Consider the following 14636-nt stretch of genomic DNA (forward strand, 5'->3'; position numbering starts at 1 on the left):
AAGAGCTAGGAAAAAACCAGCTCGGTTCTTGGACGAAGAAGATGGAGAAGAAAGTCCTTCAGAAGACCAGGAAGTTGAATCAAAAACGGAGGAGATTCAGGAAGTTAAACACACCCCCACCTTGATAGCAGCCACTCCACAGATAATCAGTTCAGCTCCTCAACTCATCATGGCCACTCCTCAGATCATAAGTGCTGCTCCTCAGCTGATTAATGCAACTCAGTTGATTAGTGTTGCACCTCATTTAATTAATTCATCTCCTCAGTTAATCAGTTCCTCTCCACAGTTAATCAGCACGGCTCCTCAGTTGATTGGTTCAGGGCCCCAGTTAATCAGTGCTCCATCTCAATTGATTGCATCTGCTTCACAAGTCATCGCTGGTGCTCCTCAAATGATTGTAACTCAAGAACCACTTATCCAGCCAAAGTTGGAGGCATCAGAAACTCCCAAGTCATCAAGAGTGAGTGAAAAAAAAAATCAGCTGTGTATTATCCTTTGGTTATGAAATCTATATGTCGTGCCCTGATGGTTGCTGATACATGTACTACTTGAAACCAACCAAGTTCTACAAATCATGGTGTAAGAAAAACACCCTATATTAGCTTTTCATGGGCGTATTATGTACCGTTGGCTCGGTACTCTTGTTGTAAGTGTGGCAGTCTATGAGTATTTTGTTCTTTTTGTCTAGGTCAGGAAGAAGTCTGCCAAAGTGATAGAGATGGAAGAATTTGAAAAGGCTGAGAAAGTAAAGTCTACCAAAAGAGGAACCAAAATAGCAAGTCCTGAATCTGCAACAGTGACAGTGTCCCCTACCCCAGGGACAGGAATCCAGCCCCAGATTTTACAGGCAGCCAACATACAGCTGAACCTCATGAATGCCCTTCATAATACATCAGCGTCTGGTGATTCGCAGTCGACACTTCTGGCCCATCTCAGGAAAAATCCTCAGATTGTCAGGGTTGCAGATGATCCTAAACTTGCAGCTGTTAAGACTGAACCTATGTTGGTGTCTGGTCCGTTTGTTAGCCCGGGGGAGACTGTTATGGGGGACCAGAATTCTAGTGTGAAAGATGAACCTATTGATACAGTTGATCCTAATGTCTTACTGCCTCAGTCTACCCCAGGCTCAGCTTTGTTGACACATCTCACAAAAATGGCTCAACAGGAGGGCAACATCACACCCAGCAAGACCTCAGCTAGGAAAAAACCACCTAAACCCAAAATCAAAGAGGAACCTGGTCCAAGCATGGCAGGAGATTCTCACAACAAGAGTGTCATCAAAATGTTGTTGAACAAACCAGCACAGTTTTCTGAACCAGTGATCTCCACACAGACTCTGTCACAGATTAAGTCACCAACATCAGACAAAAATGTGAAGAAACCAATCAAATTGAAGCTTACTACAGAACCTCCTGCTGTATCCCATGTGGGGTCTGCAGGGGACGCATTTTCACATGTAGCTTCTGTAACTGTGACCAGTCCTGTAGACAGCAATAAACCATCTACATCAGGGGCGGGGTCCACTAAAAAGAAGGTAAGCTCTGTCCTAAACACGTACGTGTAATACACTGCATGTCAAAACAACTCTCACTGGTATACATGTCTGTTATCACAAACTACATAGACTAGACACTAGAAAGTCAAAACGACTCTCACTGACATCTTCCCTGTGGTATGTTACAGTAAATGTTACATTTCATTCTTGTATTAAGGCTAAGAAAACCAAAAGGAAACAGTCAGTGTCAGTCCTCGATGATGAGGATGAAGATGATGAAGAATACGATGAAGATGATGATGACGATGATGATTTGATCGATGATGACATGGATGACAATGAGGATGATATGGACTGGGAATTTGAAACACAGGATGGGAATTTGATCATAGCTGACGAAGTTCCAAAGAAAAGTGTCAAGAAGACCCCAAGCAAAAAGAAAGGAAAGAAAGGTATACAGCACCTCACTAAAGTTGACTTCATTGTTTACATATATGTATACAGCACCTCACTAAAGTTGACTTCATTGTTTACATATATGTATACAGCACCTCACTAAAGTTGACTTCAGAATAACTTCATGTATGTACAACAACTTCAGTGTTACATACATATATACAGCACCCAACTAAAGTTGATTTCATTGTTTACATACATATATCCAGAATCTCACTAAAGTTGACTTCATTATCTACATATATGTATACATCACCTCACTAAAGTTAACAGTAGTGTTACATACAATTATGATATGCTCATCAATGTTTCATTTTTTGATACTGTTGATTTTCCAGATCACCACACTGTGGCTTTCTGATTCCATATTAGTATCCTCTGAAACTGATGACGTCACAATGCAAAGTGACCTTAGTGTTATTACATATATACAGCACCTCACTAAAGTTGACTTCAGAATTACTCTACATGTATACATACTTTTAAGGAATGCTGATGAGATGGTCTGAATTGGAAAATACATGTACTAATGGTGAAATGTGTTTTTCTCAGATGATAGCCAGTCATTAGCTGGGGCAAGCAAAGACAAGAAAAGTATCGGGCAGGTAAAGGAGAAATTCTTGTTTTAAATGCAGGGGATCTAATTTAATTAAGTTTATTTTTTGTACTTTTGTGTTTTGGTACCATTAATCTCCATTTTGTACTAAAACCAGTATCTATATTATACACAGCATGTTACAATCCTTTCTGTTTTTCTGTTCTTGTATAATTACCATAGATAAAATGTGCATTTTAAAAAAATGCTTGTATATTTAATGTTTTTAAAAAATGGTATGAAGACATTTATTTGACTTTTGGGCGTTTAGAAAGAGAAGAAGAAGAAGAGGTTGACAGCCTACACTATGTGGTGTAACAGTGTACGATACAAAGTGCTCAATGAAAACCCAGGGATTGGTATGTTTGCCAGAGTACAAACTTATATAGATACATGTACAACAGTTCCATGAAATATCGCATAAGTTTGATTTAGTTACATTTGCGTCATCGGTCGCGGTAACTCAGTGCTAGAGTGTTCGCTTTGTAAGCGGGAGGTTGTGAATTCAAGCCCCACTCGTGCCATGGCCGCATCAAACCTAAGACGTAAACATAGGTAGTGATTGCTCCTTCGCCAAACGTTCGGCATTCATAAGTGAGAATATTGGCTTTTTTGGATATGACCTTTAAAATGGAAGTCTCGTGTCGCAGCAGGCATTGTCATGTTAAAGAACCCCCACTCCTACAGCCCTGAGCACTAAGCATGGGTACCTCACTTACAGCTGGTGAGAACTCAATATGAGTGAAAAGTTCTCGATCTGATGTAAAACAAACAGTTAACATTTGTGTCTGTCAGGTGATACAGCAGTGCAGGTCTCACTGTCTGTTGGGTAGTATAACTGTAAACATTGTACATATCCTTTGAAGTAAATTACTGGTATAAACATGTCAATTACTGCATCAAGATTCAGGTGAGAGCTGTCTCTGATGTGATGTGTCTATAACTCTTCTAAGTGTAAAGTATTATTATTATGAAAAGATTACACTGTTTTACATTTAGTGATAATTTAAGTGATATTTGCAGATTTTGCCCAGTTGAGCAGAAGATTAGGAGAGATTTGGCAAAGTGTTCCCGCTAAAGACAAAATGGTTTGTTATGGTGTCAAAAGTCTAGTTTTAAAGAAGTATGCACTCGGTGTAACAATCATTTTTGAGGAATGTACTTGATTGTTTGCTTAGAATGATATATTATACGTATATCATGATGAATTTTTAAAGAAGTTTTCCCTGTGATATATTTTTTTGAAATTGGGTAAATGTTTTACAAATTTATTTTAGTGTATCAATATATTTTGAATCACTACTTTGTTGCTTAAAGATGTGATAAGCACAATTGCACATGTATATAAGACTTTATTTAATAAGAAAGTTATTTGTGGATAAAGCCACAAAATTGCTGGAAAAAAGTCTACAACAGGAGTAGATTTAGGATATTAGATTTTTGATGGATTGACAAATGTTTGGGATGGTATTAAGAATTAGTTTCCAGATCGTAACTAGAGTATACAATGGGTGTAAACTTGAGAAAATGTTGATCAAGTCAAATGAAATTGAATATGTAGTAAGGGACCTCTGTAAACAGATACATCACTATTTGGTTATGGAATTATGCTCCTTTATAGCTCATTTATTTCACTCATATGTTTTTGACAGTACAGAGATTATTTAAAATCTAAAAAAGGGTGTTCCATTTAGGTCCATTTTTGGACCCTTGTAAATCGTGAAAAATTTGTTCTTTGTTATTAACGTCTTTCCATCAACTGAAGTCAACTCAATTCTTGCAACAGACACAAGTGCTCTTGATCATCAAAATGAAATATACAAGGAATGAAATTAAATATAACCAATTGGAATTATTCCAGGTGTTTCATAAAATGTTTGCAAAACAAAAAAAGATCATCTGCGTGAACAAAGATGATAATGGGAGAAAACAATGCTGCACATTTTTAATGTAAACAAACTTAATATTTAATACTTCTACATGTACTCCTCAAACATCAAATCAAGTCACATATGTAAGATATTTTTCATTTTAAGTTCAGGAAGAGGATTCTATAAGGTTGAAGTCAACAAAATACGGACAGAGACTGATGAATTTTGTTTTTTATATACCCCTTTATAATGCGTAAAATGGCAAAATATTTCGTTTTCTGATACTTATATATAGTAAGCCTTGACCAAATCTATTTGAATGTTGAGAAAAAAAAATTGTCTCATCTTTTAACTCTCAAAGGTGAGTTTTATTTATTGTAGATCTCATTTAAAGTAAGGTTTGCAACAACAGGGAGATAACTTTTGATATACCTCAGTGCACTTCGCGCTTTATGACGTCACAGTTGTATTGTGGGAAAATGTCATGATATTTACTTGTTATCAACTACCGCTGTCAAGTGGCACAAGTGTAAATCTCCATAACAAAATAACAATAATGTTTCTCAAATGATCATTTATAAATCTTTTTTTTTTTGATATCATAAAAGTCTACAATTTTTTATATATAGTAAGCGCTGCGGTAATTTCCATTTCATGTTGTGACCTTGAAATCGCCCCTAATGGGAATCGGCATTTGGAATACATGGAGAAAGTCAGTTGTTTGTAAACAACAGCATGGCTCTGGTAAAAGATGATGATCGGTACCAGTTGCTGATATTTTGTGTGAAACCATGAGATGATCACATGTAATTTCTGCGAATCTTGCTAGGGAAAGTAGGATTTATTTTGATGCTGTTATAACCGATCACTGTGAATAGTATCCTCAAATTTAACAATGTAATGTTAGACATTAACGAAGGTAGGAATTCTAATGACATTCCCAAGCATTTTTAAAAAATAAACCTGACCATGCTTTGAATACCTATCTAATTACATGCACTTTATATTTCAATGCTATGACACCTACTTGCGCTGATCGAACGATTTATTGCATGAACTTTGAAATGTAGAAAACACGACTGATACATGTATGATCTCGTAAGAATAAAAGAGGGGTCTTCTCTAGTATATCTTAAAATATTGAATTTCTTAGTTTTGTCTAATCTGCATAACGGCATGGATCATGTCGACATAACAACAGATTAGTTAAGTATCATTTTTACTAACTTTACGTTAATCCCTCATCTAGATCTGCCACTGACCGGACCTTTATATTGTCAACTATGTAAACAAACATCAAGCAGAACAAGAAGAGGGAATTTATTTCAAAGATGTAGTATATAAGACAGGTTCGGGCTAATGAAACACGGAATTTATAACAAAGCGGGACTGTGGAAAACCCGCCGGGAAATTGAAGATATAGATATTGCATTGTATTGAATATAGAAAAAAAAACCAAACAAACAAAAAAAACCAACATCTTAATTTCTAATAAATTAGAAACAACAATACTTGACAAATATCGTTTATCATTTTTGAGCTGGAATTGTATTTTGTTCATGAAAATGCTCAATGCACCCTTCCAAAGAATTACAATTATAAAACAAAGTGACAAATCGCATAAATGAAATAATTCTTTTTAATCCGTTACCATGGAAACAAAGCCCAGTGGGTAGTAATTTTATATGCTTTCTTAAATGTTTAGGGTCCAAATATTATGTTTAAAGTGAAATTTTTCTGACATAGACCTTGTAAAGCTGTTCAATATGCATTTTTTGTTGCCAAGGCAACCAATTTAAATTTTATTCAAGATATAAAAAGTGCTATTTTTTGTGTTTTAAAATAAAATTTCTTAACCAATTAATATAATCTGATAGATGATACTCTTTTTAAAAATTCTACCAGCTTTTTACCCCATAAGTTTCCCTCGTGTAGTTTTTATACCACTAGTATTCCCGTTTGTACAAAGATCCTGAAAATGTAAAACATTACAAAAAAAAGCCCATCTGGTCAAAATATGACATTGGCAATATTATTTAAAAAGTCAATTTTTAAAGATAAATTCCTACTGAACATACTGATATGCAACATTACTTCGTTCGCTACATGTCAAAATGTCGCAAACCTTACCTTAACACTAACTGAATATTGTGAAAAGAAATTGTTCACTTGCCAAACCAAAGCCATTTTTTAGGGGTCATTTTTAAAATCTTTCTGTAGTGAATAGGTCTAAGGCCTGGAGTTCAGGTTTTGGTAGTGAACTAATAAGAGGTTATCCAGAAAGCAATAATCAAGGGACATAACTTCTGATTTCACGAGAAAGCTTTCTTGCAAATTTTAATTCCATGTTTACTGCATAAAAACACTGATTTTAAGTGATTTAATAGTCATCTATTTATTTACATGCAGGCCTGGAAACGAAAGGCCAAGAGAGAAGCTCGTAAATTGTTTGGAAAAGGCCTACTGATAACGACGGGTAAAGGCGGAGGAGGTACCCCAGCTCAAGCAATTGCTACGGCTGCCCCTGTGCCGCCCAGCAGCTCGAATACTCCACCCCCTATTTATCATCCACCAATAAGACACCATTCTACAAAACATCACTCAGCTAACACCTCCAGTACTGCTGTGTCAGTCAAACAGCAGGAGGAGATGATTAGTCCATCTAAGGTGAAGACGGAAAAATTGTTCATTTTTCACAGATATTATTTTACAAGTTTAGTTTTGTATCGGATAGAGAAATGTTCAGGAAAATAGGGGATTCTAATTTTCATGCACAATATGATTGCAGAGGCAGGTAAAAACAAGGAGCGTTGTTGTTTATTGTTGTTGTTTATTGTCGTTGTTTATTGTTGTTTATTGTAGATGCTGGGTATAGAACCTATAGACACAGCTGCTCACCTGAAGTTAGTGGGAGATTCCCTCAGCATTATAGGAATCCGACTACAGGAACACCGAGTGAGTCCACCGCGTTATCTCATACCCCCATAATACAAACGAAGAAGACATTTCTCCTCGAAATTGTAACCTATGTTCAACAATAGTGACTCGATAAGGACATTATAGTTAAAAGCTCCACTCTATAGAGTTCTGACGTAGACCATGGGTTTGATTGTGTGGCTTCGAGGTGAATCATTTAGATTAGAACATAGAGAGATAAACCATTGTCTTATGTTAGGATAACTTCACTGTAAAACCTGAGTGTACTTTAACTTTCATTTAATTTTCCAAAATCAGAATTATTCTTCTAGTAACCACTTACTATCCATTTTGAACAGTGAAGTTGTACTACTGTACCTGATGTAGTGTAGGGGGCTCAGTGACATTAAAATGTCAGTACAATGGTCCCAGCTTAGTCACATGATGTAGTGTATTTAGTCCTGTCCTTGGATTGGGCACTTTATCAATCCAGTTGTAAATACTTCTGGAGGAGGAGGAAGGGGGGGGGGGGGGGGGGGGGTTGAACTGGTGTCCTATCATTGAGGAGTCGGTGACCCTTATCCTCTTTATGCCTCGGAAACTGGGAATAAGTATAGCCTTATTAATCTTCGTGTTATGGTTACATTGATTACACCAGACTAGGAATGCGATACATTGTATACCCTTTTGTCTTAGTTATCCCATACATTCAATGGTTACACAATATATCCAGTACATGTCAAAATATGAATATTTGCTTTTAATAGCAACTATTCACATCAGGGTGCATAGGCATAATGGACACTTTTCGTTGAAACGGACACTTTCAGAGAATGCAACGGACGTTTTTGAATGAAATTGCTTTGCTGTTTCCGCATAACATGCTCGGTAAGTAATCTCTGTTTATAATTAAACCTACAGCAAACCTATGAATAATATTTTCCATGGAATATAGCTTATATCAATCTTAATGTAGAAACTCTGATTTGTTTTCATTTCATAAAGATACATGTATGTAGTATAAATAAAGATATATTGATATGCATACTTGCAATATTTTTGCCGAATATTCTGTTTTAAAGCTAGTACAGGTTATTTATTGACTTTTATAAAGGAAAGGACACTTTAAGATTTGGGCACCGGCCACTTTCAGATCTCATTTACTGTTTCTATTTTTGAAGCCCTTAGTTTTAAGCCATTAATTCAGGCAAGTTGCTGTCCTTTCAAAATGGACTACAATATGTAACCTCAGGCATTTGTTATTAATAGAAACTCGATATTCTATGTTGAAATAAAAATGTGTTTTAAAACAGATTTTTTTCTAGTCTAAATAATAGTTTCATACATTTACATAATCCAGTAATGTGAACCTGGCAACAAAATACTTTAATCCAATGACAGAGCAGAACTAAATGGAAGAGGGGGCGGGGGGTGGGTTACGGAGTTTCAAGCCCCCCCCCCCCCCCCCCCCCCCCAACCACCTTTGGTTGAATTGTTGTTTTAAACAAAAGGTCACTTTTGGCATTTTGTGTTCTTCAACACCGCCTCGTCTTCTTGGGCAGAGATGTTTTTTTGTATCCACCAATGAATGATATAAATCTGGCAACAATATATTGATGCTCACAAGCTGGAATTTTGTTTTTTGTGCTCCTGCCACAATGTGGTCGGGGCATATAGTTTTACCCATGTCAGTCCTTCCGCGATACTCAGTTTTCCGGACTTTTTTTCTAAATACCTTATGATATTGAATTGTTTTTTTTTTTTGTATGCAGGTGTTTATTTATGAATTACAGGTCAAGTTTGAGTTTTGTTCTGGTTCTTTGATTTTTGATGGAGTTGTGCCCCTTTATCATTGAAAAATTACTGTTACAATCAGTTTTCTGGACTTTTTTTCTAAACGCCTTGAGATATTGAACTAATTTTTTTAGTGGAGATGTATATTGATGACTTACAGATCGAGTGTGAATTTTGTTCTGGTTCGTTGATTTTATTATGGAGTTGACTTTATTTTATGGCTGTTAAAATATATAAAGGATTGTTTTTGAGTTCTTCATTGTACTAAATGCATGTAACATACATTCTGAATACCACATTCAATGTTATACTTCGATGGATTTCCTACATTCAAAACCTCATTGCAACCCCATTTTAAGATTTGAACAACAATATATCATGACTTCTTTTTGTTGAGCACTGAGGTGAATGAAAAGGTGAAGATAACTGTGATTAATCTCAGAACTCTTATCTGCACATGTATAGCATTATGATTGTAGGCAACTTTAAGTCAACCAATACCATTTTAGTGAATTTGATTTTTTTTTTAACTTTTCAGACGGAGATTTCCGAGGAAACCAAACAAGATGGAAACTTCTGAACTGAGTGTGATAAGGCATTCAAACCCAAGTCCTCCTTCAAGAGGCACGCACAACTTCACACAGGAAATATGTGGCTATGTGATTTCTCCTCGGCATGTACCAAGCAGTTTTTCACAGAGTATGATCTGAAGATGCATAAAAAAATGAAACATTCACCATTTGTCCTCGTGTGTGAAATTTGCAGCAAATCATTTAAATCCAAATTAGGGTTAAACAATCACATTAGGAGGCATCAACATCAGTTCAAATATTTGTGTGGAAAGGACTTCAATTATAAAAACGATTTGGATCAGCATCTAGCAAATCATGAAGCCAAAAAAATATATAATTGTTCGAAATGTAAAAAAAAAATGTTCAAGTAAGAGAAATGTTAAGAGACATTTAGAGACATGTCAAATACGTGAAAGCAAGTACGCGTGTGATTTATGTGAAAAGAGGTTTAAAAGTAAGAGATACCTGAAAGCACATTTAGCTGGTCACAACAATCCAGAAGAGCATCAGTGTTCTACGTGTGGAGAAGTTTTTAAATATAGGGCATCTCTTTACAAGCACGCCAAAAAGACTGGACATAAATGATCGACATTCGCAAAATTTTGTCCAGGACATAAAGAATTCTTTTCTATACGATTCCGTTTTTTTTGTATATTCTCTGGTTAGTGCTAATGCACACATTTCATGAATTACATGTAGATCTGCAATGTATGTGTTGTGTTTTCTGTCATTATATGTTTACTGGCAAGTACTTATTTTCAAGCCTTTTGGTTGCCAGAATTTTGCTTTCATCACTTTTGTGGTGTTGTCTCACTGGTTGACAGCCCTGAGTTTAGAGATGTTTGAGCAGTTGCTGAATTGTTGCTTTCGACTTCCTCGACTTGGCATATCAAACTTGTGATCTCTGAAAAATTTGACAAAAATCTTCAAAGAACTTGCTCTTCTTTAGTATTCAGGTTGTAAAAAAAAAACAGTATACAGGTTCCAGTTTCTGATCTTCACCACTGAATTATGGGCAAGAAATTCACCAATCAATTGCACCATTCCATCGATTTCAGTGGACAGTTTGTTGAAGTGTAGGTAATGTCTATATTTCTTAGACTGCCATCTGGAGAAATGAAAATAACTTGACATTTTTAAGTAGCTTTAGGAGACTTACAAAATCTGCTAGAAATCCTTCCCTCTGTAAACGGTTAACTACATCAGCTACATATGTTTAATATTCCTGGCTGTTTGGTCATATTGAGCTTGATCAAGTACATGTAATATTTTTTTCTTTCTTTGTGCCGATTTTCTTTTTCTTGTTGCATTACAGCCTTGCTCTGCAAATTCATACCCGTGTCATAATTTTTTTGAGTTCTGATGTGTTTGTGTGGTAATTGTATTTTCGTTTTGTATGTTTTATTTCTGTAATATACAGCTGAACTTTGGTATCTTAGACACTGCTATCTCAAATACCATTGACATGTTGAAGTGATTCGGAATTTCCAACCACTTATTCTTTTAAGTATTTTACCCTCGATATCTCTAATCCTCAGATATCTCAAAGTTTTTTCTCTTTCACATCGAGTTCGAGATAAAGAGGTTTGACTGTAGTAAGATATATAATTATAGCAAGCTTTGCTTGCACTGCGAAGAGCTTGCTCCAATGATTACACATGAGTCAAGTGATTTGCTCTTCATCAGCTAAAAAAAGATTAGTATTACCCGTAATGATTCTGGAAAAATGTTGCCGTCACTGCAGTATACTTCATTGACAATCCCGTAGTTAAAATAATTAGATTGTTTAGAAAGTACCACAAACGTTTTTAATTAATTCCAGAGAAGCTTTCTCATAGCATCAAATGTTTTCTTTTTGCTTGGTTTGAAAGGGAAAAAAAACATTGCAGCTAATATGACGTCACAATGTAACTGTTTACATCCACTGCGTTATATTTCCCGTGTGAAATGAAGAGGCGGATAAAATGTCTATAAGTCATGTTACAAGATGTTAATGGGCTTCGCTCGTCTCAACGGTCACACCGTACAACATATTATATTAGATTCTGTGTGTGGTGTTCCAAAGTTCAATAGAAATACATTTATATCAATGAAGTCTGAAAAGGTCCTGTGCCACATAGTTTGTGTAACGGAAAGGGACCGTTGCTTACAAAAAGAAATGAGGATCACTGTCTGTTTTCTTAGGAATGATTGCACTTTTGAAATTCATTAGGATTGCGAAGTTTCTTGTATTCCTAAGAAATTAAATATCTAAGTTTATCTTATATCGTGATATCACCGATCTAAACTAATATCTTAATTTTAAATATAGGGGGTCTTTTCGATAAACATTAATACCTCTCTAATGTAGTGTAATACCACTGATATTCCATGGAAGTCGAGTTAAAAAAGAAAACGCTTCCTTTTTGAGCTTTTTTGTAAACTGTTTACATTTTCAACTTCTTCACAACCACTGGGCCAATTTCAACCAAACTTGGCAAAAGCATCCTTGGGTGAAGGGTTTTCAAATTTGTTCAAATGAAGGGACATGTCCCTTCAAAGGGGAGATAATCTCAAAAATGCAAAAAACAGGGTGGGGTCAATTAAAATATCTTCTCAAGAACCACTGGGCCGGAAGAGCTGACATTTACTTGAAAGTGCAGATTTAAGTTTCTTAAAAATTACTCCGGGGTAGGATGGGAGCCACAATAGGAATCAAAGTTTTACATACAAATATATAGAGAAAATCTTCAAGAACCACTGGGCTAGTAAAGTACAAATTTAAATGAATACTTCCTGACATAGAGCAGATTCAAGTTTGTAAAACTCATGGCCACCCCGGAGGTATGTTGGGGCCACAATAGGGATCAAAGTTTTACATGCAAATATATAGGTAAAATCTTTAGATATGTGCCAATGTGACTCGATCAGGTGAGTGATGTGGCCCATAGGTCTCTTGTCCTACACGTTTTCATTTGTCAAGGACTGCATTTTTGTTTTGGGCAACGGAAAGTGTCCGTTTGAACGAAAAGTGTCCATTACATGTCTATGCACCAGCCATGCACATTGAGTTTCCAAATTTCAACTCATTGGTATATCCAATTATGTGAAACATGACGACCCCCCCCCCCCCCTTCCTCAATGCCTTTGGCTAAGTTTAGCATGGCATGTATGCACAAGGTGGAATCACTCATGCTATTTTACTGATTATGACATGGATCTTGTAATGGTAAGCTTGACATTAAATGAAAATCTTGATTAATTATATACCTTTGAATGGATCTCAATCTTGTATTGTTAATGTAGCTAAAAGCAAAACAGATTTATTTTATCCTACGGTGCTATTTTCATTACACTAGAAGTTTATTTTTTTCAATTAAACACCTTTGTTCTGTTGGTAGAGGCTATGTGAGGCACATATATATAGAAGTGGGGGGGGGGGGGGGGGCATCTTTGTATTAAAAAGGGAGTTATTTGTATATTTTTATGTACTTTCAGCTGTAAAAATTGTTAATCTCAAGTTTACATTGGATCTCTGGGAAAAATTGCATGGGGTGTAATTGATTTTTATACGCCCATCTTAAGACGGGACGTATTATGGTATGGCGTTCATGTCCGTCCGTCTGTTAGCTTTTTCGTGTCCGACCCGTAACTTAAATACTACAAGGCCTAGAATCATCAAACTTTGTCTGTATATACATCTTGGGTAGAAGGTGTGTCGCACATTAAAACCAGGTCACTTTGACTTTTCATTAAGAAGATATGGCCATATATGGCAAAAACTTGTCTGGCTCATAACTTGAAAACTATTAGACCTAGAATCACCAAAATTGGTCAACTAATGCATCTTAGGTAGAAGGTGTGTTGCATCCTACTTTAAGGTCACTGTGACATTTAATTAAGGTGATATAAAAAAAAATGTTTTAATGGGTACAATCTATACTGTTAACAATATGTGACGGGCGTATCATGTGCCGTGGCAGTGCACTTTATTGTTCTAAATTATGTGCATATTAAACATACATGTAGCTCTTTTCCTGTTAGAAACTGTTATAAATACTGATTCGAAGTCAAAATTACAAATGTCAGGTAGGGCAATATAATTTGTATGCAATCTCCAGTTGGCAGGTATGTCTACAGTTGTGTACAAAATTCAGTAGTGTCTTATCATTTCAGGGCCTTATCGCTGTACAAGGAAGTCTTTCTGTGTCTACAGTTGTGTACAAAATTCAGTAGCGTCTTATCGTTTCAGGGCCTGATCGCTGTACAAGGAAGTCTTTCTGTGTCTACAGTTGTGTACAAAATTCAGTAGCGTCTTATCGTTTCAGGGCCTGATCGCTGTACAAGGAAGTCTTTCTGTGTCTACAGTTGTGTACAAAATTCAGTAGCGTCTTATCGTTTCAGGGCCTGATCGCTGTACAAGGAAGTCTTTCTGTGTCTACAGTTGTGTACAAAATTCAGTAGTGTCTTATCGTTTCAGGGCCTGATCGCTGTACAAGGAAGTCTTTCGGTGCTGCTGGACTCTCTCCTGTGTGCTGTGGGTCCGCTCATGTGTCTTACATCACAAGTCCCAGAACTCAATGGATGCTCAGCAAAAACACACATGCATGTTCTGGACAATATTGCATACATCATGCCAGGGTTGTAATGTACATATTTTATTTGAATAAATGTTAATTGTTGTCCATTCCCTATTCTGTTTTGAATGTGATCGAAATTTGACGACTGTAACAATGTTTGTACACAACATCATTCCTGCTGTACCTTTACTTCCAAGCTACATAGTATTTGGGGTCTTTATACACACCTACAAAACCGTTGGATATAAACAGTTTCTTATATACACACACATATATATATCATTCAAACTCTTGAGTTATTTTATATCAATTTTTTCTGGAATGATGAAAAATGTTTGCAAATAAGATTTTACAATCCAAACTTCACTTTGAATTGAT

The 14636-nt window shown here is 36.0% G+C and overlaps 1 protein-coding gene across 4 annotated transcripts in view; it reads left to right on the top strand.

Annotated features, from left to right (window-relative positions):
• Positions 1-14363, top strand: part of LOC125668461 (HMG domain-containing protein 4-like) — a 19449-nt gene extending 5086 nt beyond the window's left edge. The window contains exons 2-11 of one of the 4 annotated variants that reach the window (XR_007367621.2): positions 1-460; positions 689-1534; positions 1713-1947; positions 2504-2556; positions 2818-2905; positions 3570-3634; positions 6827-7084; positions 7280-7372; positions 8101-8221; positions 9666-9802. The exon at positions 1-460 is cut by the window's left edge and continues 22 nt beyond it. Coding sequence is in view for 3 of the 4 variants with exons in the window: in XM_048902663.2 (XP_048758620.1) it covers positions 1-460; positions 689-1534; positions 1713-1947; positions 2504-2556; positions 2818-2905; positions 3570-3634; positions 6827-7084; positions 7280-7372; positions 14159-14326 (2266 nt within the window). In the remaining variant the exon portion in view is untranslated. The other 3 variants (XM_048902663.2, XM_048902666.2, XM_056164262.1) reach the window with 3 other exon arrangements.
• Positions 14364-14636: the final 273 nt, after the last annotated feature.

The sequence above is a fragment of the Ostrea edulis genome, chromosome 4 (genome assembly GCF_947568905.1).
Source record: "Ostrea edulis chromosome 4, xbOstEdul1.1, whole genome shotgun sequence".
NCBI lineage: Eukaryota > Metazoa > Mollusca > Bivalvia > Ostreida > Ostreidae > Ostrea > Ostrea edulis.